Source organism: Triturus cristatus, chromosome 9 (genome assembly GCF_964204655.1).
Source record: "Triturus cristatus chromosome 9, aTriCri1.1, whole genome shotgun sequence".
Taxonomy (NCBI): Eukaryota; Metazoa; Chordata; class Amphibia; order Caudata; family Salamandridae; genus Triturus; species Triturus cristatus.
The window spans coordinates 132,312,437-132,338,413 of NC_140592.1; the positions used below are offsets into that span (position 1 = coordinate 132,312,437).

The window sequence follows — 25,977 nt, forward strand, 5'->3', positions numbered from 1 at the left end:
AATCAATGCTGCTAAAGGCGCTTAATGATCATATGTTTTTGTATAGCGTTTAAAGTCAGATGTTATGTTTTTTTAGCTCTGTAAGTAACTGTAATATTAATAGTTATTATTAGTAGAATTCTTGAAATCCAGGGGTTTTAAATTCCAATAACGTCCACTAATGTCCAGTTCAGTCTCCTTAAACTACTGCTACTGAACTTTCTGATGTCAGTTTTTCCAACCAATCCAATTTTCATTACTTGTAGTAGATAATAATGTGTGGCAAAAAATGGTTTGACCGGTTTTGCAGAACAGTTTACAACTTACATCTATGCTTGGGCTGCTGTTTATCTCCAGGTATTTCTTTACAAATACGCATGCAAAAACACTTCCACAAGAGTGATTTGTATGGAATTTGTTATTTAAAAACGGGCAACCTTCTGCAGCGCTCATTTCTGCTAAGTTATCATGCCATTTTCAGCACTGTAGGCAGAGCAGAAATTGTTTTGGCCACTCTCGGTTCTGAGCCTTTCTGGTGCATGCCTCTCTTTACAACTATCTGAAAATATAAAAATATATTTAAATATGACCTAGCAAATAAACTTTATTCTTAAGAAGTGAAACGTGATGTCTAGGATCAGTAATGCAATTATTCTGTGCAGGCTGCAAGTCCATTCTAGGATCATTTAAAAAGCTTAATAAAAACACTACTACTTCCTGTCCTGTTTCTATATATGACTGACTTTACTGAAATTAAGCCACACAAATCTTAGCAGTATGTCCCTCATGAAGCACTTCTAATGGAAAATTCTGTAATTAAAGGATGCAGAACTTTTGGCAGTTAGTGAAGTGGGGTAGTGGGCAGTATAGACAAGTCCCTGTTAATTATGTAGCGCCAGATCAGTGGATTTCCCATTATCAAGCTCAATTTGCTGCGACTACTGTTAGTACTACTCAAAGTCTATTTTTAAGGTCCGACAAAACTGTAATTTTTGGCCTAGATGAGGTTGGTAGGGCTCTGGATGTGATACCCTTGATTGTATACCAGCTGACTTGTTTAAGCACGATTGAGAAAATTGGCTTAAATATATTCATATAATTGTGAATGCAATTGCGTGTGGGGCTCCAATCCCAGAATCCTGGTGCGGTGCGGAAATCATGCCAATTTACAAACAGGAGGACCGCACGAGCCCGAGCAACTATAGGTCAATTAGTCTAATTGATTCAATGCAGAAAATTATGGCTAGGCTTTTGCTGAGTAGGACCCAATCCTGGATTAGTGAAAAAGATGTTTTATCTCCTCTCCAGGCTGGTTTCCGCGAAAAAGTGAGCACCATAGACCAAGTTTTCAGGTAAATTATGATTTACTGGCGCTGGGTAATGATTGCGGAAGGTACACTCTTTGCGGCTTTTTAGACCTCAAATCTGTGTTGGATTTGGTGCCGCGAAACAAACTTTGGGGGGTACTAAATGATCTTGGGTTGCCAGCCGAACTTCTTGCATTAATTGACAGGCTCCATGGGGCCGATTCACAGAACTAACTTAAGACAAAATCCTAAACTTACTACTTTTGGTATTCACAGAAGTTAGGATTTTGTCTTAAGTTTGTCTTAGACAAACTTAAGACATGCTTAAGACAGACATAAGACAAACTTAAGACAGACTTAAGACAGACTTAAGACAGACTTAAGACAAACTTAAGACAAACTTAAGACAGACTTAAGACAAACTTAAGACAAAATCCTAACTTAAGTCTGTCTTAAGTCTGTCTTAAGTTTGTCTTAAGTCAGTCTTAAGTCTGTCTTAAGTTTGTCTTAAGTTTGTCTTAAGTCTGTCTTAAGTCTGTCTTAAGTTTGTCTTAAGACAAACTTAAGACAAAATCCTAACTTCTGTGAATACAAAAAGTAGTACGTTTAGGATTTTGTCTTAAGTTTGTTCTGTGAATCGGGCCCCATGAGTCCAATTTTGCGCAGGTACGATGGGGGTCGCAGGGCAAGGTCACAGATAGGTTTGAAGTATCAAAAGGGGTCCGGCAAGGGTGTGTTTTGGCCCCTACACTCCTCTCTGTTCATTGATAGAGTTGTACATTACTTTTTAACACACCTAACTGATTCCCCCTCCCTTGCAGGTGAAAAGATTCCGATACTTATGTTTGCAGATGACACCCTCATCCTATCCAAGACACAGACAGGGTTACAGCGTGCATTGAATAGATTTAAGACCTTTTGCAGTGACTATGAGTTGGTAGTCAATGTGGACAAAACAAAATACATGATTTTTCATAAACATAAAAAGGTTCAAGGAAAAGTATTCATGAATAAGCTTCAGTTGGAACAATCTGATGTGTTTACATACTTGGGAGTGACCTTGGGCAAAAAGCTAAATTGGAAACCACAGATAGACCTGATGACTTTAAAGCATGTCCAATTAGCAGGTGCCCTATTAAAAGAACACAGATTGTCAAAAAAAAAACCAGTAAGTCCAGCTTTAACAATCTACAATGCCAAGGTCAGGGCTTCAAACCTTTATGGAGCGGAGCTCTGGGGTTTCGTAAATGTCTCTTCATTAACTGTGGCCCAGAAAAGGTTCATGAGAACCTTAACAGGCCTCCCCCAATCCACTCCCCTAAACCCCTCTATCTCGATTTAGGCTGCAGCACTCTTGAGGATCTGGCTCGATTTAGGCCCGTAGCTTAATGGAGAAGGATTTGGACTACCCCTGAGTTGGTTCATTATGCTGATGCATTGAAGGATGTAAACCGGGCCGATACATCGAGTAGTATTTTATGGTTACAAAAAATAAAGTTTACTTTGATGGAGATGGGGTATGGACATTTGTTGGAGAACCTAGAAAGTAATTTATTTCCATCTAAAAAATTATTCAAGGAAGCATATTGGGCCATGGTGAAATTGAAGTCCATGTCACGTACAATCAATACTTCCCTTTCTGGTGTTTTTATGAAACAAAAACAAGATACCAGGTTTGAATCTTATTGGGACCTAATACTAAAGCCCCTAGATAGAAAATTGTCCATCAACTAAGGGTTGGTACACTCCCAATAAAATCTTTTATGCAAAACTGGCACAGTCCACCTACTATTAAATGTGAATTCTGCAATATGCAGGACGAAACAGTTCTTCACATCCTGTTTGTGTGTTCAGCTTACAAGCGCCCCACGAATAAATGGCTCAGGTCAATTTGTGCCAACATGGGCACAAGATCATGCACTGATGCATATCGCATATTGAAAACTAACACACACGAATCCATCGTAGTGGGCACAGCCAAATTCTTGAGTTGGATGTGGGGGATTCGAGTGCTGAAGTAGCAAGGAACACTGAGGGGCCTTGTATGTGTTGGAAGAACGGTTAAGCATATTTTATTGCTAGGCCACCGGATTTACTATTCTGTATCATATGTAGTTAGGCATCATAATTAACAGCATATGGACAATGTAGTGCTTTTACCTTGAAATTTATGAAATTGCTTGATTCTGAGATGTGGAATTGATTGCTGCTATAGAATAGTTTTATTGTTCCTAGCAAAATAATTTATAAATAGATTTTTAAGGTATTTTCATGACTTTTATGATTTTTAGTCTTTATATAAATGATGCATATTTGCATGAATTCCTTTTAAAGTGATGTATTGTAATTATATGTGTCTTTTTTGATTTTAGGAATCGAAATAAAGACAAAAATTGAATTGAATTAAATTGACATTTATCCTTTTTTAACACTAGCCATATTCAAAGACATTATTAAAAATGTTATGTTGAAATTTTCAAGTCCTGTCTTTTATTTTTATCAGATCTTGAAAACTTGAAAACTAAAACAAGAAGCACCGTTTATGTTCGTGAGGGACAGGGAGTTGTGCTACTTTGTAGACCCCCACCCCATGCCGGAGGTAGGAAGATTATTGTAGCGCTGATTTTTTTTCTAACATTGTCTTATGTTACAGTTTCCATTCGGGCTCAGGTGGTCTTTGAGCAACTTACTAAGTTTTGACTTCCATTTGTTCACAGTCTAATGTGTACCACAATGCTACTGATAAATGCATCTTAATGTAGACAATACATCTTCAATGAAAAGCAATTTAGTTATCTTTCCTAATTAAATGAATGGGTGATTTATTGTGGGCTTCTATATTCTCTGTATTTTCCGTTTCAGCCAAATATGTTCTGTCTTTTATAAAGACTAACCCTGGGTGGTAAACTCCTCTCCTCTTGCGGAGTTTGCGGAGTTTCCTGCACTCCTCGTTGCGTCCAAAAAACTCCGCTTCACGTTGCATAGCTTAGTTTTTTTCCTCGCTTGCGTTCGTCAACATCAAGTTAGCAACCGCGAGCAAGGAAAATCAACCTCCCAGCGAGATTTTTCCTCGTTCGCGATCGTCAACATCCAGTTGGCGAGCGTGAGCGTGGAACATCAACATCCCTGCTAGATTTCTCAATGCGGGGGTGTCATGTTTCTCATTGTGAGTGGTCGCGTATGCTCGCGACAGCTCACGTTGAGAAACTGCTCATTCACGTTGAGAAATCTGCTGCTCAAGCAAAAATCTACTCGAGCAGCAGAAAAGGAAAGCAGGGACCCCTTGCACTGTGCATGGTGCCCTTCGCAATGCTTGCACAGTGCGGACAAGCATCCGGCACTGTGCAATCACTGCGAACAGCATTTTTCTATTGTACACCGCTGCTCGCGTAGCTCTGCGTAGTGCGGCAGAATTTTTCTGCACTTCACGTAGTGCCGTGTAGTGCAACTCCGCAAACTCCGCCCTGGGTTAATAAAGACTTGACATAGGTCACATAAAGTCAATCTATGCTTCATAAAACTCATTTGTACTAGGCATTGAAGACATCTGATGAAAAAATAAGTTAAGCTGATAAACAAGGAAAATCGATTTGCTGGTAATATACAATCCATGAAACAGTAATCATTGACAAAGACAATAGATGTGACCTTGACAAACTAGCACAATAGATACATACAAAAATATACAATGTATTACACACAGATGCAATGAGAATAAAAAGACAAATTCATATGCTTGCAATGGAAAACCAATGGTGCTTGCTAGCAGCCAAGTGTACAGATAGAGAAACTCATTATTTTAATGCACTTCAGGCTGACAGAAACAATCTGTTAGACTCAAGGATCTACTGCAGGGATGTCTAGACTTCAATCATGATCCTTCTAGCCCACCTTGTACTTGGAGGAGACTAAAAAGAAATTCCAAGAACACAAAAGGAAAGGGGAATAGAAAAGGAAAAGACACATATCACTGCATACCACCCTCTCTTGGGCCTGGTATGGATATGTCTCTTGCTCTCAGGTTCCGAACACAGATTCAAGCAACATTGCTATTTAGTCTCCTGAACTGAGCAAACCATAATTATCTAATGGTGTGTATGATATATGTTTTAGACAATACTCTAAAACATACATGTGATTTTGAACACAAATGGTTCACCTTCAATATACAATATTAAACTGTAATCTAGAGTCTAACTCTTCTGCAGTGTGATGGTATATGCATGCGAAACCTAAATCCTCAGCTCACGTGAATAACATTGAATGCAGTTTATATTACAGTCATAAAACCACTTCAAGTGTGTGGTTCAAAGTCTTTAAAGGAATGGGAAATTGTCACTTTGCATACATAAAAGTAACTTTACTTCAATAGACTTAGGGGCTCATTACGATGACGGACGGAATCCCATCCACAACGGTAGCAGAAAACGTTCACCTTCCTGCTCCAGGTGCGGTCATTGCGACCACCAAATCACAATGGTCCTACAGAGGCCATTTTCCGTCTGCCGCGGTCTCTCCGGTTATGCACATTTTCTGCATACGCAGGGGTGGCAGATAGAGCCAACAGAGCAACACCAGAGTGCGGAAACACGTTTCGTCTGCCAACCAGATTACGATGTGGCAAACAGCTATTTCCACCTCCGCGTAAAAACCACCACGTTGCCGATGGCGGAAACAATGGAGAGGAAGAGCCGATACAGAACCCATCTAAACCACCAGAGCCGCCATGGATCCTGCGCAACAGGCCTTCCCACAGCTCTACCTGATGCACCCCCGGCAGACAAGACGCCGCTGAGCACAACAGCAGAGGTACGTACCAAACATCTCGACGCATGCAACCCATGAACAACTACAACTCCAAGCAAGCGTTTGTGGCACCACGATGAACCTGCCAAATGCAAAGTGCGAGCCCCACCGAATCCCCGGTGCCCCTGAAGGCAAATGGGGCCAATGCCGAGCCCTGCAGTTGCAGAGCGCACACACCTCAATATCAAAATATGTACGCCGAAGGGCCCCATTTGCCGATGGCTCATTCGCATAGTGGTTGCCACACCGTGGCGGCCGGGAAGCTGAGACCACAACCCTGCATCATCCAATTGGGGCCAATGCATGTCATCGCTGCGGATGCCAGCTACTGCGCATGTGAACACATACTGCATTTGCGCCATGGGAATTACATCACACATCACAACTCATTTGCCTAAAGTAATTGGTGCACCTCATGTGTAATGTTGTGGGGCATGAGGCCCCCATGCATATAAAGTAACCACACATACACCGAACATGTATAGGAGAACTGGCCCAGGGCACGTGTGTCCGGCCCCATTTGTTGGCAGGGTCACATGTCCAAAGACGCCTGTGCTGGGTGGCTGTGGGGTGGGGGATAAGACAGCCCTATGGGAGTGGCTGGTACTTCAGAACAACTAGAACAGTGACCAGCTGCTCACAACACTGTGAAGGTATGAGTGAGTGTGACCTTTGAGTCAAGTCTTCACGCACATGGCATGCCCAAGAAAAGGAGAGTGAAAGTACATACATAGTCATGCCCCGTGGCCATCATGGACCAAAATTAGGGAAGGAGTCTAAAAAGGACAAAGGTCTCTCGCACTGTACCAATGTTGGGTAATGAAACGTCCAACCTGTGAACATCGCTTGTACATCCCTTGACAACTGACTGGCGTCCCTTGGCCAGGGGTCGACTTGTGAAGGGCCAGAGATGTAGGCAGACAATCAGAGGTGTCCACTGTCTGCAAATCAGACATATTTGTACCCCCTGGCACTCCCAACACAGGTACATGTGTGGCATGCAGTGTGAACAGCTGCCTTTGCCCGTAAATGTTCACACACATGTCACAGGAGTGCACATATGGAACAAACATACATAGCTCTGACCGACATCATCGGTCATTGTCAGCCATGTGGGCATGTATACACAACCCATGTGCATTTGTGCCTCATTCAGGTGAACATTGCAATGTATGTTACAACAATTCCACACACACTCACGCAGGACTGACCCCATAATGTCCACATGTGTCTGTTCACCGTGCTGAACAACCATGTAGTGTTGTCCAGATGACACTCACTGCCCTCATCCCGTAATGTTGTTTTGTATTGTGGGACTGAAGCTTGCGCTTATGCAGTCACAGCAGCAAGATGCAACTCAGCACTGATGCTGGGAAACACCAGTGCCGTGATATCTGACCACAGGGCAGTTCATCCTTGATGTAGCACTGTACTATAATGCCATCCACATCGACTTCTTTGGATGTGGTAGTGTCAGTATGTCGAATGAATGAAGAAAAACAACGTCTGAATGCAGGTCCCTTGTGCATCTCATGTGACCATGAGGCATGTGAATGTTGTGGTTGTGAGAGTCTCTGGGTAAGCAGTGCACCACATTTCACCTAGAACTCAGCCCATGCTTGTGTACCCTGATATACGTAGGAGGAGACCACCCATCTTTCAACCTGTCCCCGACCTGGCGATGATGGAGGACATCGAAATCATCCGGAGATTCCGTTTGGAACGCTGCACACTACGAAACCTATGTGCCCAGTTGGAACCCCATTTGAACCCCAAAAGAAAATATCCGGCTGCATTGTCTGCTACAGTGAAGGTTATGGCTGCACTGCATTTCTTCGGTACTGGGTCTGTCCAGTACACTGTGGCCAGCGCCGAGGGGATGTCACAGCCCATGTTCAGCATGATGTTGCGTGACGATATGTCAGCATTGATGCTTTACAAGGGCAGACATGTCCACTTACCAAGGAGGGATGATTTGGCAGCTGTGAAGGGGACGTTCTATGACCTGGGAGGCAATCCAAATGTTGTGAAAGCCATTGATGGTACCCACATTGCCCTCGTTCCACTACAGGCAAGTGAACACATTTTTAGGTACTCCAAACACTACCACTCCATCAACGTACAAGTGGTATGCCAGGCGGATCAGATCATTTCACACGTGTGTGCAAAGTATCGTGGGTCAGCACATGAATCCAACAACTTGCGGAACAGCACCATACACCAATTGATGGCCAATCTGCACCCGAGCGGGACTGGCTTGTTGGTGAGTGGGCTGTGTCAATGACTGTGATATGTGTGACATGCTGCTCTCCCCACACATTCAGATCACACTGTTTGCCTGTCTGTCTCACAACTAGGTGACTCTGGGCATCCCAATGGTCCGTGGTCTCTGTCCCCACTGCGGAATCCAACAACGCCAGGGGAAGTACAATACAATGATGCACATGGGAGGACACGTCGTGTGGTGGAGCGCACTTTTGGACTGCTTAAGTCAAGATTTAGGTGCCTGGACCAGACTGGTGGTGCACCTAAGTACTCAACACAGAAGGTTTGCCAGATGGTAGTCGCCTGCTGCATGCTACACAACCTGGCCAGGTGCAGAAGGATCCCCCTAATTCTGGACAACGATGAACAGCAGCAGCCCCCCGCACCCAACCCACACATGCCCAGTGATGATGACAGTGGTGAGGAAGAAGGCCTTGACCAGCGACAACAGCTCAATGTCAACTGCGTCCGTTGAGTGTAAGTTAACAATGAGTGACTATGACTGTGTCTGCGTGCCTTGCTGTTGTCTAACAAACTTTTAGATTTGTTTCTGGCATTTTGTACACATACAGGACAATGCGCGGGATTGGCAAACTTGTGCAGGCAGGGATTGAGCACCCAGAAACACCCATTAGCACAGGACCCAATTGCTATAGTGCCTCACTAGCTCTCCCACTAACTCAGAAGTATGCAAGCGCATGTACACAAGTCGATAAGTTGCAGGCAAGAATCGCTTTGAAAGGTGCTTTTTTTACTACAGTGTCAATACAGGCAACATATGTGACACAAGAAGTTGAGACTGCATGAGTACATATACAGTTTCTATAGAGACACATCCATAACACATGAAGCAAGATGTCATATCAATAATCCCTCTGGACAGAGAACCACAAACATATCCCCCCACCCCTTGCTGGGAGGAGTTGAATGAGATGTCCCAGGTCTATGGGATTTGCCAGCAGACACATTGCTCAGCCAGTACATGGTGAAATGTACATCCCATGTGCTTGTGTCGCTCACATCACTGGATGGATCACTCTCCAAGTGTGGGTCATCTAGCCCATCTCCCCATGACATCTAAAAGGCACCCGTGTCCTCTAGCAGCTGTGACATTTTGTTAAGTGGGGGTGCCAGGGCCTGACCAGAACAGAATGACAACGGACAATCCCCTCTGACCATGGATAGAATATACAGGCAGTGCTCCTGGACTGCGCAGAGAACAAGCTCGGCAGACCCTTCTTATGTGACAGACAAATACTAAGGTACATGCAAAACGACTAAGTCATGTAACTTCATGCGCTACAGCTGCATGATGGAAGCCGGGCTCATGCCAGTCGACAATGTCCATTATGGTCAGATGACAGGCTCCCCTTGCTCAGGTCTGTGTAAACTAGCAAAACAGACTGCAGAGGTCAGCAGAGTCAAAGTAAATGCATATAGGGCAAAAGTCAGAGAGCTGAATGACAATTCCTGTGAGTAGGCGTGAAAAAGTTAAAAGGACATTGAATTAGTCACCAACAGTTCCTGTTGCTGTTAAGTAGTTATGAATCCAAGAAGGCACAGGTACCCTCAAAGGCAATCAGTTCTAAAAGACAATCCAAATCATCTCCAGCAAAAGGGAGCACCAGCCAATCTAGCAGTATGAAGGAACAGATGTGGTCCTCGCACCACAAGGATGAAAGGAGCATCCCATGGCAACCAGGGAAAGGTTTGATGTAGGCATGGCACATGAGCCTTTGCGCAAACGCACAGGCGCAGCTGTCAGCCTGTCTGACATATTGAAAGGCATCCCACAAACGTGTATCACCGGAGCAATCCTGATCATGAACCAACAAAGGAGTCACCCACAGTTCATGATCCAGTGCAGCAAGGGATGTGTTGGAAAAGCAGACATCCATGGATCACTGAAAGGGGCATCTTCGGCAGTAGAACACAGGTTGCACGCAGGTGAAATAGGCATAGCGGAAGGTTAGTCTATAACCGATGCATAGCACAGATAATGGGACACATCTGAGGAGGAGCTACATGCAGTCACTGTACAGTTGCAACTGACTGAGGTTCGCCTGGACCACAGGATGGGCAGACATGGCGCAAGAGCACTCTTAGAACCAGCACTCAGCTGTAATGCCACGAATAGTGATATCAAACTGCTAAATGCAGTCTGGAAATTGGAGGAATGACACCAGGTAGAACTCCAGAAATCACATGGAACGAAGGGACAAGGTCAGAGCCCACATGTTTTTAAAAAGTGTGCAATGGCCTTCAGTATCCGAGGCTTTCGATAATTCTTGTGTCAGTCCCCTGGAAAAAAAGTGGGAGTGCCATGTTCAGCAGTGACTGTATTGTGCGGGACAGTCAAGGCACCTAGAATTTGAAGGTCTCAGGGCTGATGTGGGAGCGACTACTTGTTGAAACAGAAGCCCATTGTGCCTGCACACTTATTGAAGTCCGCTTTCACTGTGGGAATGTGAGGCCATAATTGAATACCCACAATCACATATGGGGGAGTGATGAGGAAATTGCTACAGCAAGGAACATGGCATGCAACAGTTCCTATATACACGATGCCTGCCCTGTGACCGCAGCACTTGTGCCCATTCAGGAGACAATAACTTCCTTTCTAAAACAGATTTAATGTGGGTATGTTGTCAGTGACTGGTGTACATGTGGGTAAACATGCATAGATTGTACTTGTCACTTGAAATTCCCTGTGCAACAGTTCTTAAGTGTGTGAATGTGACAATGTCACCATCGTCCACATGACAGGATGTGTTGTGATGATGGCTCTTGTGGGCACAATGCTAAGGATGTCATTGTTCTGCGTTGTGCGATCTGTGACAACTTCTGTCATGTCCATGATGATGTTATTAGGGGGATGGGAGCACACTGCTTCACCTCCCAGCACAGTTCACCCCTTGGCATTCTGATAAATGCAGTTCAGTCATGATGTTTACTTGTCATGTGACTGAGGTGTTTCACCTGAGTTGGGCAGGGGGAGGTACAGAGACCTGAGTAGGATCTGGCAGCTTCCTCAGCAGACACTGATCACAATGATCTTACCCCTACTGATGTGGGAGGATAACATGACACACATGTGTCTAGAGATTCACAGTAATTAACATGAACAGTATTCCCCACTTGGTATTTATAGAAATAGGTAATATATCCAGCCAATTATATGTCCCACACAACTCTTGATATTCAATCATTTATTATCAAAAATATACATATCTTTTTTGTTTTTCATTTGTTTTATCCAAGGTAATTCAGACATATAATAAACAATATTGTCTTTAAGAAAGAAGAAAAGCCCTCAATCTATATTGGAAAAACATTCAATAGTTGTACATTATTCCAAGGTTACAAACATACAAATCAAGCAAAAAGACAATACAATAAAATACACAACTACATTGGACATATAAATACCAAACCATACATAAAAGAAGAAGACAAAAAATCACAAAATGAATGTAAAAAATTACAAAACAGGGGCGAAGTTGCGCCGACGAACGTTTCGGAAGTACCATGCACTTAGAAATCCTTCATCAGGGCTCAGGATTTATCATTATTCAATAGTGGTCAGAAAGGCCATCTGTAATTATAGTACTTTATCCAATATTGATTATCAGCAAGGCTCTGAACAATGAAAGTCAAGAGTTGTTCCTATCCGCAAGGAAGGTCAAGATACTCGATACAATGGTAAAGCATCACATTAAGGGTTCATAAGACGGATGATATTCTATACTCTCTAGAGTTCATAATAATGGTACACCTTATATTCGGAGCAGGGGGATTCGGGTTCCACTCAGTCCTGAGTGAAGTGCAATAAGTGTATAGAGTAGAGTAGTAATTTATTTGTTAATTAATTAAAATCATAACAATTATGTGCACACACACAAAAATAAAATAAAGTGCAATAAGTGTATAGATGATGGAAGGTTTGATCGCAATGTGGCAAACAATACTATAGTCTTTGTGGTATGTAGCTCCGGAATTGGCCCACCAAGAGTCGGAATAGCCCACACTTTAGGGGGTCTCTATGTGGGGTTTGCGTGGGTTATAGAGTACCCGGGTGCTGGTGGGGAGGATATACGGTCACAGAGTAATTCCCAGCATGGTGGATTCACACTGGGCGGTCCTCGTCTCTGCTCCTCCGGAAGTCGTGCAAGGAAAAATTGTGGGAGTGCCGTGTTCAGCAGTAACTGAATTGCATGGGACGGTCAAGGCACATGGAATTCGAAGGACTCAGGGCTGATGTGGCAGTGACTACTTGTTGAAACAGAAACCCATTGTGCCTGCACACTTATTGAAGTCCACTTTCACTGTGGGAATGTGAGGCCACAAATGAATATCCACAATCACATATGGGGGAGTGAGGAGGAAATTGCTACAGCAAGCAACAGGGCGTGCAACAATTTCTATATACGTGATGCCTTCCCTGTGACCGCAGCACTTGTGCCCTTTCAGGAGAATATAACTTCCTTTGTAAAACAGATTTAGCGTGGGTATGTTGTCAGATACTGGTGTACATGTGGGTTAACATGCATAGATCGTACATGTCACTTGAAAACCCCTGTGCAACAGTACTTGAGTGTGTGAATGTGACAATGTCACCATCGTCCATATGACAGGATGTGTTGTGATGCTGGCTCTTGTGGGCACACTGCTAAGGATTTCATTGTTCTGCGTTGTGTGATCTGTGACAACTTCCGTCATGTCCATGATGATGTTATTAGGGGGATGGGAGCACACTGCTTCACCTCCCAGCACAGTTGACCCCTTGGCATTCTGGTAAATGCAGTTCAGTCATGATGCTTACTTGTCATGTGACTGAGGTGTTTCACCTGAGTTGGGCAGGGGGAGGTAGAGAGACCCGAGTAGAATCTGGCAGCTTCCTCAGCAGACTCCGATCAGAATGTATCTTACCCCTACTGATGTGGAAGGATAACGCGACACACATGTGTCTAGAGATTCACAGCACTGACCTGCACCAACCTAGGTGACACACGACAACGGTAACAGAAGTAAGCTTTTCAACTGGACAGCATTCACCAGGATGCTAAGGGCTAAATTGTGCTGGGAGGTGCATTTGTGTGCTCCAGTCCCCCTGCACTCCATGTTGATGGTGTTTTCCGGTGTTGTCTGTAATGCATATTGTACAGTGTTGCCTTGTGGTGTGCGTTTGCGGTTGTTGCATAATATGGCAATGCACTGCTGTTTCCTTGTGTCTTTCAAGGTACCTCCACTCTCTCAATGGACTTTCGCTTTTACATATTCGGAGACATTGCAATGTGAGTCAACATGCTTCTTCCTGTGATAAGAATGCTGTTGACACGAAGGCATGCTGTTGTGAATTGTGTTTATTTTGCGATGTGTGGCAGGTGAGGGGTGAAGTAGGAAGTGATGGTACATGGATAGTTAGGGTAGAAAACAATGGTAGAGTTCCAAAGTCAAATCGAACACTCCCATCCTTGTGGCAATGTGGTTTGGTATTTACAATGACTGTTAATGCTTGGTGTTACAGTGGTGACATCAGCGGTTGCTCCGAAAACTGGTACTGCACGGTGTTGTGCCATGTGATCCTCCCGGGGACTTTTTTGGATGCCCCCTCTGCCGTTTGGCCAGGGGGGAACCTGCTGCATGCTCAGAGGTGTCTGAGGATTCACCGTGGTGTGACTCACCCCTCTCTGTAGTGGTGTGACTATCATCCTGCTGGCCCGGGGGGTGGGTTGGCAGCGATTTGAGCCACATGCATGTCCCTCAGAACACCCACAAACTTGCCCATGTACTCCACATTTTGTCCCAAGCGAGTGTCCATGGAGCTCTGCAGCTGGCAGAGTTCCCGCAGTCCTTCATGGTCCTGGCCCATCTGTCCCTGGTTCTGCTGGTATACAAAACAGATAGCTCGGTGTCGAGGGCCACAGTCTCATTCTCCTCCTGTGGCTGTCTTCCAGTTGGCCTCCCACCTGCTCTGCTGCCATGGACCGGTTGTGGTGCCAGGCGCTGCAGCAGCACACCATCCCTATCATCCCCGGTCTGCCTGGTGGTATTCGCAACTTCTGGGAAAGTGCTGTGTTGGAGGCAGCAGTGGTGATGGTGGAGGTGGCTGCCACACCGGTTGTTGCTGCAGGGGTGTGTGTTGGTGGTGCAGCAGTTATGGGAGTCATGGTGGGGGTGGTGGGGTCAGTGAGGGCCAGAGACTGAGCTGTCCTGGGCACGCCAGAGGGGCCAGGTCAGTCCTCCTCACCCATATAGACCAGGGAGTCTGCATCCGTGGGTTCACCTTCCTGGGGGAAGACTGGCTAGGCTCGTCCATGGCATGGGCGCCTGCTGTTTTTGGCTAGTCACCTGTTGAAGAGAGGTTACATTGTCAGCATGTTCAGTACACAGCACAAATTTTATGTTCATGTTTGGCACATTTGATTGAGATGGCCTTACTTTTTAGCTTGGCATTACAATGCATTCATAACAGTTTGTCAGCAGTCGAACGTGATGTGGAGGTACATACATTGCACGTTGGCTATGTGTCCTGGCTGAAGCAACAAAATCATATGTACAGTTAAACCAGATTGGTCGCACACTGCTACACCTACCAGGCGTGTTCCCCCAATGAAAATGGTCCCTGAAGGTCAGCGTCAGCGGATACACCTATGCTCGAGTGTGAATGCAAGTATGCGTGGCGTGTGCCATCCCTGGACACGTGTTTCGAGGTAGTTGCCTCTCGTCAGCAGGGAGTAGGAAAATGTGTGGGGTTGCTGTGTAAGCTGCTAAAATCGTTATCAGGTCTAGTACCTCTCGTAGCGCGCAGGTGCGTAACCATGAGTCCGTCGACTCCACCGGCTCAAGGGAGCCTGAATATAAAGTTAAACCAGATTGGTCGCACACTGCTACACCTACCAGGCGTGTTCCCCCAATGAAAATGGTCCCTGAAGGTCAGCGTCGGCGGATACACCTATGCTCGAGTGTGAATGCAAGTATGCGTGGCGTGTGCCATCCCTGGACACGTGTTTCGAGGTAGTTGCCTCTCGTCAGCAGGGAGTAGGAAAATGTGTGGGGTTGCTGTGTAAGCTGCTAAAATCGTTATCAGGTCTAGTACCTCTCGTAGCGCGCAGGTGCGTAACCATGAGTCCGTCGACTCCACCGGCTCAAGGGAGCCTGAATATAAAGTTAAACCAGATTGGTCGCACACTGCTACACCTACCAGGCGTGTTCCCCCAATGAAAATGGTCCCTGAAGGTCAGCGTCGGCGGATACACCTATGCTCGAGTGTGAATGCAAGTATGCGTGGCGTGTGCCATCCCTGGACACGTGTTTCGAGGTAGTTGCCTCTCGTCAGCAGGGAGTAGGAAAATGTGTGGGGTTGCTGTGTAAGCTGCTAAAATCGTTATCAGGTCTAGTACCTCTCGTAGCGCGCAGGTGCGTAACCATGAGTCTGTCGACTCCACCGGCTCAAGGGAGCCTGAATATAAAGTTAAACCAGATTGGTCGCACACTGCTACACCTACCAGGCGTGTTCCCCCAATGAAAATGGTCCCTGAAGGTCAGCGTCGGCGGATACACCTATGCTCGAGTGTGAATGCAAGTATGCGTGGCATGTGCCATCCCTGGACACGTGTTTCGAGGTAGTTGCCTCTCGTCAGCAGGGAGTAGGAAAATGTGTGGGGTTGCTGTGTAAGCTGCTAAAATCGTTATCAGGTCTAGTACCTCTCGTAGCGCGCAGGGACCATTTTCATTGGGGGAACACGCCTGGTAGGTGTAGCAGTGTGCGACCAATCTGGTTTAACTTTATATTCAGGCTCCCTTGAGCCGGTGGAGTCGACGGACTCATGGTTACGCACCTGCGCGCTACGAGAGGTACTAGACCTGATAACGATTTTAGCAGCTTACATAGCAATCCCACACATTTTCCTACTCCCTGCTGACGAGAGGCAACTACCTCGAAACATGTGTCCAGGGATGGCACACGCCACGCATACTTGCATTCACACTCGAGCATTGGTGTATCCGCCGACGCTGACCTTCAGGGACCATTTTCATTGGGGGAACACGCCTGGTAGGTGTAGCAGTGTGCGACCAATCTGGTTTAACTTTATATTCAGGCTCCCTTGAGCCGGTGGAGTCGACGGACTCATGGTTACGCACCTGCGCGCTACGAGAGGTACTAGACCTGATAACGATTTTAGCAGCTTACACAGCAACCCCACACATTTTCCTACTCCCTGCTGACGAGAGGCAACTACCTCGAAACACGTGTCCAGGGATGGCACACACCATGCATACTTGCATTCACACTCGAGCATAGGTGTATCCGCCGACGCTGACCTTCAGGGACCATTTTCATTGGGGGAACACGCCTGGTAGGTGTAGCAGTGTGCGACCAATCTGGTTTAACTTTATATTCAGGCTCCCTTGAGCCGGTGGAGTTGACGGACTCATGGTTACGCACCTGCGCGCTACGAGAGGTACTAGACCTGATAACGATTTTAGCAGCTTACACAGCAACGCCACACATTTTCCTACTCCCTGCTGACGAGAGGCAACTACCTCGAAACACGTGTCCAGGGATGGCACACGCCACGCATACTTGCATTCACACTCGTGCATAGGTGTATCCGCCGACGCTGACCTTCAGGGACCATTTTCATTGGGGGAACACGCCTGGTAGGTGTAGCAGTGTGCGACCAATCTGGTATAACTTTATATTCAGGCTCCCTTGAGCCGGTGGAGTCGACGGACTCATGGTTACGCACCTGCGCGCTATGAGAGGTACTAGACCTGATAACGATTTTAGCAGCTTACACAGCAACCCCACACATTTTCCTACTCCCTGCTGACGAGAGGCAACTACCTCGAAACACGTGTCCAGGGATGGCACACGCCACGCATACTTGCATTCACACTCGAGCATAGGTGTATCCGCCGCCGCTGACCTTCAGGGACCATTTTCATTGGGGGAACACGCCTGGTAGGTGTAGCAGTGTGCGACCAATCTGGTTTAACTTTATATTCAGGCTCCCTTGAGCCGGTGGAGTCGACGGACTCATGGTTACGCACCTGCGCGCTACGAGAGGTACTAGACCTGATAACGATTTTGGCAGCTTACACAGCAACCCCACACATTTTCCTACTCCCTGCTGACGAGAGGCAACTACCTCGAAACACGTGTCCAGGGATGGCACACGCTACGCATACTTGCATTCACACTCGAGCATAGGTGTATCCGCCGACGCTGACCTTCAGGGACCATTTTCATTGGGGGAACACGCCTGGTAGGTGTAGCAGTGTGCGACCAATCTGGTTTAACTTTATATTCAGGCTCCCTTGAGCCGGTGGAGTTGACGGACTCATGGTTACGCACCTGCGCGCTACGAGAGGTACTAGACCTGATAACGATTTTAGCAGCTTACACAGCAACCCCACACATTTTCCTACTCCCTGCTGACGAGAGGCAACTACCTCGAAACACGTGTCCAGGGATGGCACACGCCACGCATACTTGCATTCACACTCGAGCATAGGTGTATCCGCCGACGCTGACCTTCAGGGACCATTTTCATTGGGGGAACACGCCTGGTAGGTGTAGCAGTGTGCGACCAATCTGGTTTAAAATCATATGTACAGATATTGTATTTCCAAGGACCTGTCCTTTGGTACCAACCTGTTGCTCATCCGATTCAGTTCGTGCTTGGACATTTGTGTCTTCTCAATGCGTATCTGACTACTATGCCGAAACTTCCTGATTTGTGTTATGCTTTTTTTACTTTACTTCTTTGGTTTTTGAGGTTTGACAGGGTTTCCATGCATGTGTTGACCCAAGTCTTTCTGCTTTGAGGCAATGGGACTTTCACATTGGCTTTTTGTGATGGCGTTCTTGTATTTTGCTTTGTAGTTACATGTGACTTCAGCACTGACACTGTGAATCATGTGGCCTCTCGATGGTATTGGCTGTATGTGCACTGCCTGCAACTTATGGGGGGTTCCAGAGTTGGCTACCAAGTGCAGGATGTGGGGGTCATTTGGCTCCTTAGTGTCTGTGAGGGAAGACAGAGGGCCTTGCGGCCTTGCTGACAGGGCACAACAACCCCCACCCCAGTGAGAGGGCTACCTACCAGTTAGGAGGCACTTTCGACGGAGTTAGCTGACATGGGTGTGGGGTGGGGAGGATGAGCCATGCTGTTTGGGAGGGAGGCCCGGGTGCATGAGCTGACTACCTACCTGTGAGGTGAGGCTGGGTGAGGGAATGCTCGCCTTGTGATCCATTCATATTGAAAGCATGCATTCCACATGAGTTTGATGGGGGCTGGCGATTGAGGCTCACTTGTTGTGCACAACAGTACATTGCAGTGTGATGGGAGACATTTGTTAGTATTTACCAGCCTCCAATCCCCCCACAATTCCTGTGAGACTCTCAGGCTGCAATGTGGCAAGGACCTTCTCCTCACATTAGGTATAGGTTAGTGGTGGAATGGGTGGGCCACTACCAGTTCTCTGGGCCCGATGCTTGACCTGGCCCTTGAGGTCACCCCACCGCTTCCGGATGTCATGCACATTGCGTAGGGTGGTCCTTACGGCCTTGACTTTGCTGTGGATCCTTGCACACATCTGAGTCTTGCGCACAAGTAGGGTATTTTGTACCGGGTGCCCCGACAAATGTGGTTCTACCCTTTATGTCTCATCTACCATCACTTTTAACTGTGAGTCGGTGGATTTGGGCATTGTCTTGGGGGAAATGGTGCAAATGAATGAGGGGTGCCTGGTGCAAGGTAGTGGTTGAGATATGTGAAGTGTGTGAGGTGTGTGGGTGTAAGTGGTGTTGTGTGGAGATAGGTGGGTGTGATGTTGTGCAGTAGGAGTCAATGGTGTCATGTCTCTCTGTTTTGGCTTGTGGTGTGCAAAGTATGCTGGTCCAGGAAAGGGTTGGTTTTATACTGTGGTATGTGGGTGTGTCCACATGAGTGATGACCTCCAGATGTCTCTTCCATACTGCACATGGCTTTCCTTATCAGCAGCAAGTTGGGGTGTATCATTGTGGCGTGTGTGTTGTGATTGAGTGCGGCAGGGAGTACAGGTACACTTCGGGCATTGTTGTGAAGTTGGTTCCGTCCGCTATTCATTTGGCCTAAGTGCGTGCGTGGTGGTTGGACGCAGGGCTTGGTCCGCCAGCTCCGCATTCTCATCATCATTTGCTGTGCGGTCATGCTGTGGCAGGTGCGGCCTTTTCAAGCCGTTGAACAGCTTTCTCCATCCGCTGCGGTCGGATTTGCAGCTTTTCCGACTGTGGTGGACGGTCTTTTGTGACATCCGTCTGCTGCGGTGTGATTTTGCTCACATTGCATCGTAATTTGACCGACAGAAATGCCGCGTGTCATGCGGGGAATTTTTCCCAATGCCATGGCGGTCAGGGGGCTTTTCCATACGCCATCATAATTGGGTCCTTAGTCATTAAACCGTACCCTCTTTAAAGAAAAGTCCAAGCCATAAAAAGACAGAAGACAACACCCCAAAATAAATGCACTTTCAGTGAAGAAACTCAGCTGATCCCATGATGAGGATCTTCCAGAGGTGATTGTAGAAAAATTCAGTCTTCAAAATGAGCCAGACACAAACAGACAAAAACAGGTATAGGTAAGCAACTTAATGTGTCAAAGTTCAAGGATGAGCTACCACAATCTAGTTCACGTGTTTTCTCATTTGCATTGTGAATCTCACTATGTGAAAGCCATCTTGGTTTGGAAAGGATACATACGACACTTAGAGAACTGTTAGTTGATACTACATTCAATGTTAAATATGTCAAATCAGTATTCAAGATATTATTACTCTGAATGACTAAATTTAAGGAACCATAAATTTAACTAATGCCTATGTCCACCTGCCTTGAATATTATCCTCCTCTAACTAAAAGTAATATACTCTGTAATTTAAATAGGATAGACTGGTTACGAGACTTTAAATATGCACTTGTTCCAGTTAATTCTAAAGGACTCCAAGGTGAGTGTTGCAAACATTTATTTTTTTAATAGTTGATTTCTGAGCAGCTAAACCTTGCTTTGGTGACCTCAATAATTAACTGAAACAAGTTAGTATGTACAGTGACAGAACCAGTCTCCCATATTCTGATTTAGGTTCTGCCTGTAAGGGGTTCTACACTTCACTAAGGTGGGGCAGTTGGTCCCATATGGGTACTCTACCATTTCTTTGGTTCTATTATGTTAATGAATTCTGTGTTGATGTCTCTGACACAAAGATAACAATAAGCAATGGATGAGAAACTCTAGAGCCAGGTAAAGAGGTTAAAATATGTCGCACTGCAGAAAATAGTCCTAATGCTTCACAAGGGAAGCAGACCAAATAAGTACTAATGGTGAGTGCAAAATGTGGATGTGAAGGCAGTAAAGATGAGAGCATGTTCAGACTACAACATTTCAGATCACGGTACAGTCAGGTTTATGAAAAAAAGCTTGACTGCACAATGTTACTGTTTGAGAGTTGTCTGTGCCACTTAGAGCATAGAGATGTGGAGTTAAGGGCAGCGTGTATAGCATGCCAACACTCAACGAAGAGCATTTCCAATGTAGAAAAGTGGAGCTGTGCCCCATCAAGCAGAGTTTGAGAACTGAGGGTCATATTATCAAGCACGGCGTTAAAATTATCGGCGCTTTAGCGGCAGAAAACTGCTGCTAAAGCGGAGATAATGGGCTTGATAATATGCCGCAGAGAATTCCAATAGAAGCCCATGTTGACACCAGAATATGGGCTTCTATGGGAATTCTTAAGGTCATATTATCAAGCCCATTATTGCCGCTTTAGAAGCAGTTTTCTGCCGCTAAAGCGGTGATAATTTTAACGCTGTTTCTTGATAATATGCCCCCAAATGACTTCAACATTGTAGTATAAAAGGTAAGCAAGACAGATATAGAAAATCTACCCCCCACAAAAATTATAAGGGATTATGTGAAATGCAAATCCATGATTTTATGCTATATTTTAGCATGAAATGTGTCCTTGCATCAATCTTTGATGCAAGGTGGTACAAAACAAAATGTTTGCAGTTCACAGATACTCATGTCTTCTATTCCAATACAATTCTTGTATTTTCTTGCCACAAATGGAGCAGCTTGCAGTAGTAAATGGTGGACAATATCGCAAAGTGTAATTTTAGGAATTTTCTGTAACAAGCATGCGAGAAAGTGGATTACTATTTGGGGCAATAATATTCCACCCAAGTAATAATGTCAATATTCTTGCTAGTTTCAGTAATGTTTTCAGTAATTTAAACATGAGATCAACCCCTAGCAGCTGTAGGACAGAGCAGACAGGCTTACATTTAGAAAATCTGTAAAACCTTTAGAAGTACAAAAACAATAAAGAAAAGTCAAAAATACAACAAAATAAAAATTCCACTCTGATTCATAAAAATAATTTGTTAAACATAAAATTACACCAAAACAACAAAAATCCATTGAGGAGAATCGGAGATATGAACGCTTGAGGTAATAATATGAATAACCCCAAAAAGTGTTAAGTGGCAACCAAGATCATTGGTTGCCTTTGACCAGGGCCTGGGTGCTATTTAAATCCGAACATGTTGAAGCATGTTGGACACAGAAAGCAGATTTGTCACAGTCAGACATGTTATCTTCTCCTCAGTGAGACAAGGCAGCAGGTTGTGGCTGAGAAGAGCTCCATGAGGCCTGATAGCCATTGAACGAGGTCTCATGAAGCTGTTGACTTTTGGAGGTAAAGTTCCAAGTGGAAGAAATTCAAAATTCATGACTTGATCCAGAAGTCGGCACCAGAAGGAAAAGGGAGCTTACTGCAGCTTGTTCTGTTCATGTAGATTGACAGGTGGTTAACCAACTGACCCTAGTAGTCCGTTTTTCTGTCCTGGGTACAAGTGGAAGCAGGTCTAGCCTTTTTGGTCTCCTCACAGGACTCAACAGCAGGTGCAGTCCTTCTATCTTCCACAGGTCCAGTATGATCTGAAGAGGGTGCCCATGGGTTCCTTATTAATACCCGGCACTAGCCTGTGGGTGGGGTGACTCTTGGCCCCTTCCTAACTAATAGGGAAAAACTTCCAAGGGGTAACCGTACCCACCTTTGCAGAAGTTTCTATGTGCCCTTCTGCATACAATTCCAAAGTACCCCTCTCACCTAAAGATGATTTTCTCCTGTGCCCACCCTAAAGATGTGGCCAGGGAATGAATAACTTCTCTCTGGTCACTCAAAACCAGCTCTGGGGACAGCTTCTATCGGTGCATGGCTGACTAAACGCATAAAGGAGTAGGAAGGCTGAGTGTTGTAATTGCACACTATAGCATGTGAAATTCTTGGTAAGCTATCTCTATGGTGGGGACCGACGTTGAAGGATTCTGGAATGTAGGGAAGAGTCCTGCCTGGGGTTGCAGTGTATAGACGTGAATGACAGTTGTTCTTTAATAAACACACTATACTAATAGCCTGCCTGTGAGTGTCTCCAAAATTAGCGACAAACATGGGATGGATGTTTAAAGGCATGGAAGCACTAAAGAAACAAGATGTTTATGTCGTAACCCCATCTGGTTGTTAATGTGAGCAGCTGTCATTGTATGAACAGGGGCTGGATTCTATCTAAGGAAGAAAAGGTCCACTTGGCTCTACGTACCTTGTGTGGATTGTGTGCATGGTGTATGGTCAACGCGGGTGAATTTAAGGATATTAACCAATGAAAGTTGTGACTATGGCCGTTGAGGATACAGCCACGTGCAGTACTGTTCCACTAGCAGCTGACTGCTGAAGAGTTCTTCCGCATGCACTTCACCACCGCATAACAAGCTGTCTGCTGTGCAGCTACCAAAGTGTTGACTGTGCCTTGTGGCATCATCCTTTATTTGTTGAATGCCCAGCAACCGTGCGACAGATCGCGGCGTGTGGCCAGCAGCATTCCTGAGATCCACGCGCTGTTACAGGAGCTTTTGTTTGATGCAAGAGAGTTTGTCGCTCTGTTTCAGGAGCACACAAAAGGAGGAAGAGTGTTGTGAGGAAGAGAGAAAGAGGCAGGATTGGTCAAGTATTGGAATGATTCCGATTGGTTGCAGCATCTGTGCTATTTCTAATCTGTTGGGAAATAATGTTGCCTATCCTCCGATCGGTTGCGTTGGAATCAATCCCATTAGCTGCAGCATCTGTGCTATTCCTATTACCTGCAGCATCCGTGAGGAAGTATCTTTCCTATTGGCTGCAGCATCTGTGAAATTCCATTGGCTGCATCATCTGTGAGGAAGCAACCTTTACTGTACATGGAGATCGAGGATGGACTGGGTGTATTCTTCTGTGAGTTGGTTTAAAGTTTTACATAGTGGCTGCAGTATCCATGAGGAAGTAATCCTTGTCTCACAGGGGAGCTGAGAAAGGATTGAATTAGGCTGTGAAAGCTGGTAGGTTGGTGCAATTGGAGACAATGCAGTTGGTTTCCGTGCTGTGTGCTTCTGGACAACAGTGAATACCTTCTTTGTGTTAGTTTGTTGTTCTGTTGTGCTAACTACATTGACATTTGTGATTATTTATACAGTTATTTTATTAATTTGAAGGTAGTAAGGTAGAATGACGACACACACCATAGTTGCCCCTCCAATGTGTCTGCAATATCTAGGGACCTCCTTTGTTGGCATTGAAGGATTGGTTGGGAGGCTTTTCATACATATCTTGAAGCTATTGGAGGGGCTGTGTATGCCGCATAGGGGAACCTGGCCATGCTATGCCATAATCTTGGTACAGAAGGCAGAAGGGTCTTAAAAACATTGCCTATATCAGTCAATGAGGATGAGGAAGCGCATGGGTCAGATGCTGATGATGGTCCAGAAGATGAACATACCAGGGCTGTAAAAGCGTAGGAAGAAAACTGTGGGAAGATGTTTAGCACTGGTGTGAAAGGCATACGTTTTCTAGCGTGTTCAATCACCGGGAGAGACCATTAAACGGTATGTATCTGCTTTAAGAACAGTAGCTGTGTCCTGCAAATTTAAAGATTTGTACGAGGAGATAAAAATATATTAGATGATTACTAGGCCGTGCAATTGGAAAATTCAAGAGAAGTTGTTGGGTATAAACGATCCCTCACTTGAGAAACCGTTGGCATAGCAAAACGGACTGAAAATATGTCCCACTATGTGAAGGAATTGAAAGATGAACAGATACAGGAGGAAACCAAAGGGAACAGTGGAAAGAGTATGTGTACACTGCACAGAAAAGACTCTTGGTAGAGAAAAGATAGTACTAGAGCTCAATATATGCGTAAAGTACCAGAATGTCAAGGGGGCAATAAGAAAACAACAGTGTTACAGGTGTGGAAGTATTAGGCATTAGTCAAGTTCATGCCCTCAGCCCAAACTAGATGCTTTAATTGTAAAAGGCTAGGGAATTTATCCACAGTATGCACATCAAACAGCATTGATAAGGCCAAATTTAGGGTGAACTGGGTTAAAGATGTTCAAACACACAATATAGATGATGATGAGAACAGTGATGAGTATAGAGTGAGGGGGTTGATAGTGAACAAGAAAGACAACCAAGAGGAGGATGTGAGTCAACGGTGTGAGGTGTATAATCCTCCCAAGTGTGTAATGCAAGTGAATAGAATGCTGTTTTCCATGTTACCCACAACTAGTCCCAGGATGCTTGGTTCCAGTCCAGGGAAGACCTGGGTTGGCAGTTCAGGCTGGAGTGTTTCCATGAAGCACAGGGTCAAGACTGATTTGCATATAGCTAGGTCTGAACTTGGGTGGTGAACTGAGCTAAAGAACGATGATGGATTCAACCCAGATCTGTGACTTGAGGTCGGTGTCTGAAAAGTTTCAGCGCTCCGTCTATCATCGCCTTGTGTTTCCTTTCTTCACCCTAAGTCGGCAAAGTATGCCCAAACTTGGGTCCCTTGCTCACTTTGCCACTGGATTCAAGCTAGCCTGGCTGATCAGGGGTGTTACCCTGAAACCGGTCCTAGGATGCTTGTTTCCAGTCCAGGGAAGCCCTGGCTTGGCAGTTCAGGCTGGACTATTCCCATGAGGCACAGAGTCAAGACAGATTTGCATATGGCTGGGTCTGAACTGGGGTGGCAAAGTGAGCTACAGAACCATGATGGATTCAACTCAGATCTGTGACTACGGGTGAGTGTCTGAAAAGTTTTAGTGTTCCATCCATCATTTCATTTTTTTGTAGAGTTTTATATAGCGTGAACTACACCCGAAGGTATCAGAGCACTTTACACGACCACTAGTTACGTTACAAATGGACACATTCATTTTTTGTTAGGCACAGGGAGATTAAGTGATTTGCCCATAATCACATAATGTTGAGCATCCCTGCCAAGACTCAAACCCAGTTCCACAGCTCCAAGGTCAACCACACCTAGCCGTTAGGCCACATTCTGGTTTGGAACCTGATTATGAGCTCAACAAGAGAAATATGACAATTCTTTAACTGCCATAAGTACTGCAGTCCTCACAAACGTGACTTTGGATCTGAGCTTGAGATGTATGTTTACTCTAAAATAAATATATTACCTGTACCTCTAAGTGGCCTAAGTAAACCAAAACTGTGCTGTGGCACAGATGTTGTCTATAATGTTTAAATCAATAAAGCG

General features: G+C 45.3%; 1 protein-coding gene across 2 annotated transcripts in view; it reads left to right on the forward strand.

The window, feature by feature from the left end:
* LOC146797512 (contactin-3-like) overlaps nucleotides 1–25,977 on the forward strand; it is an 869,316-nt gene that overhangs the window by 584,053 nt on the left and 259,286 nt on the right. For both annotated transcript variants that reach the window (XM_085624528.1, XM_085624527.1), the window contains one exon: nucleotides 3,790–3,885. In XM_085624528.1, coding sequence (XP_085480654.1) covers nucleotides 3,790–3,885 — 96 coding nt within the window. The remainder of the gene's footprint in view (nucleotides 1–3,789; nucleotides 3,886–25,977) is intronic.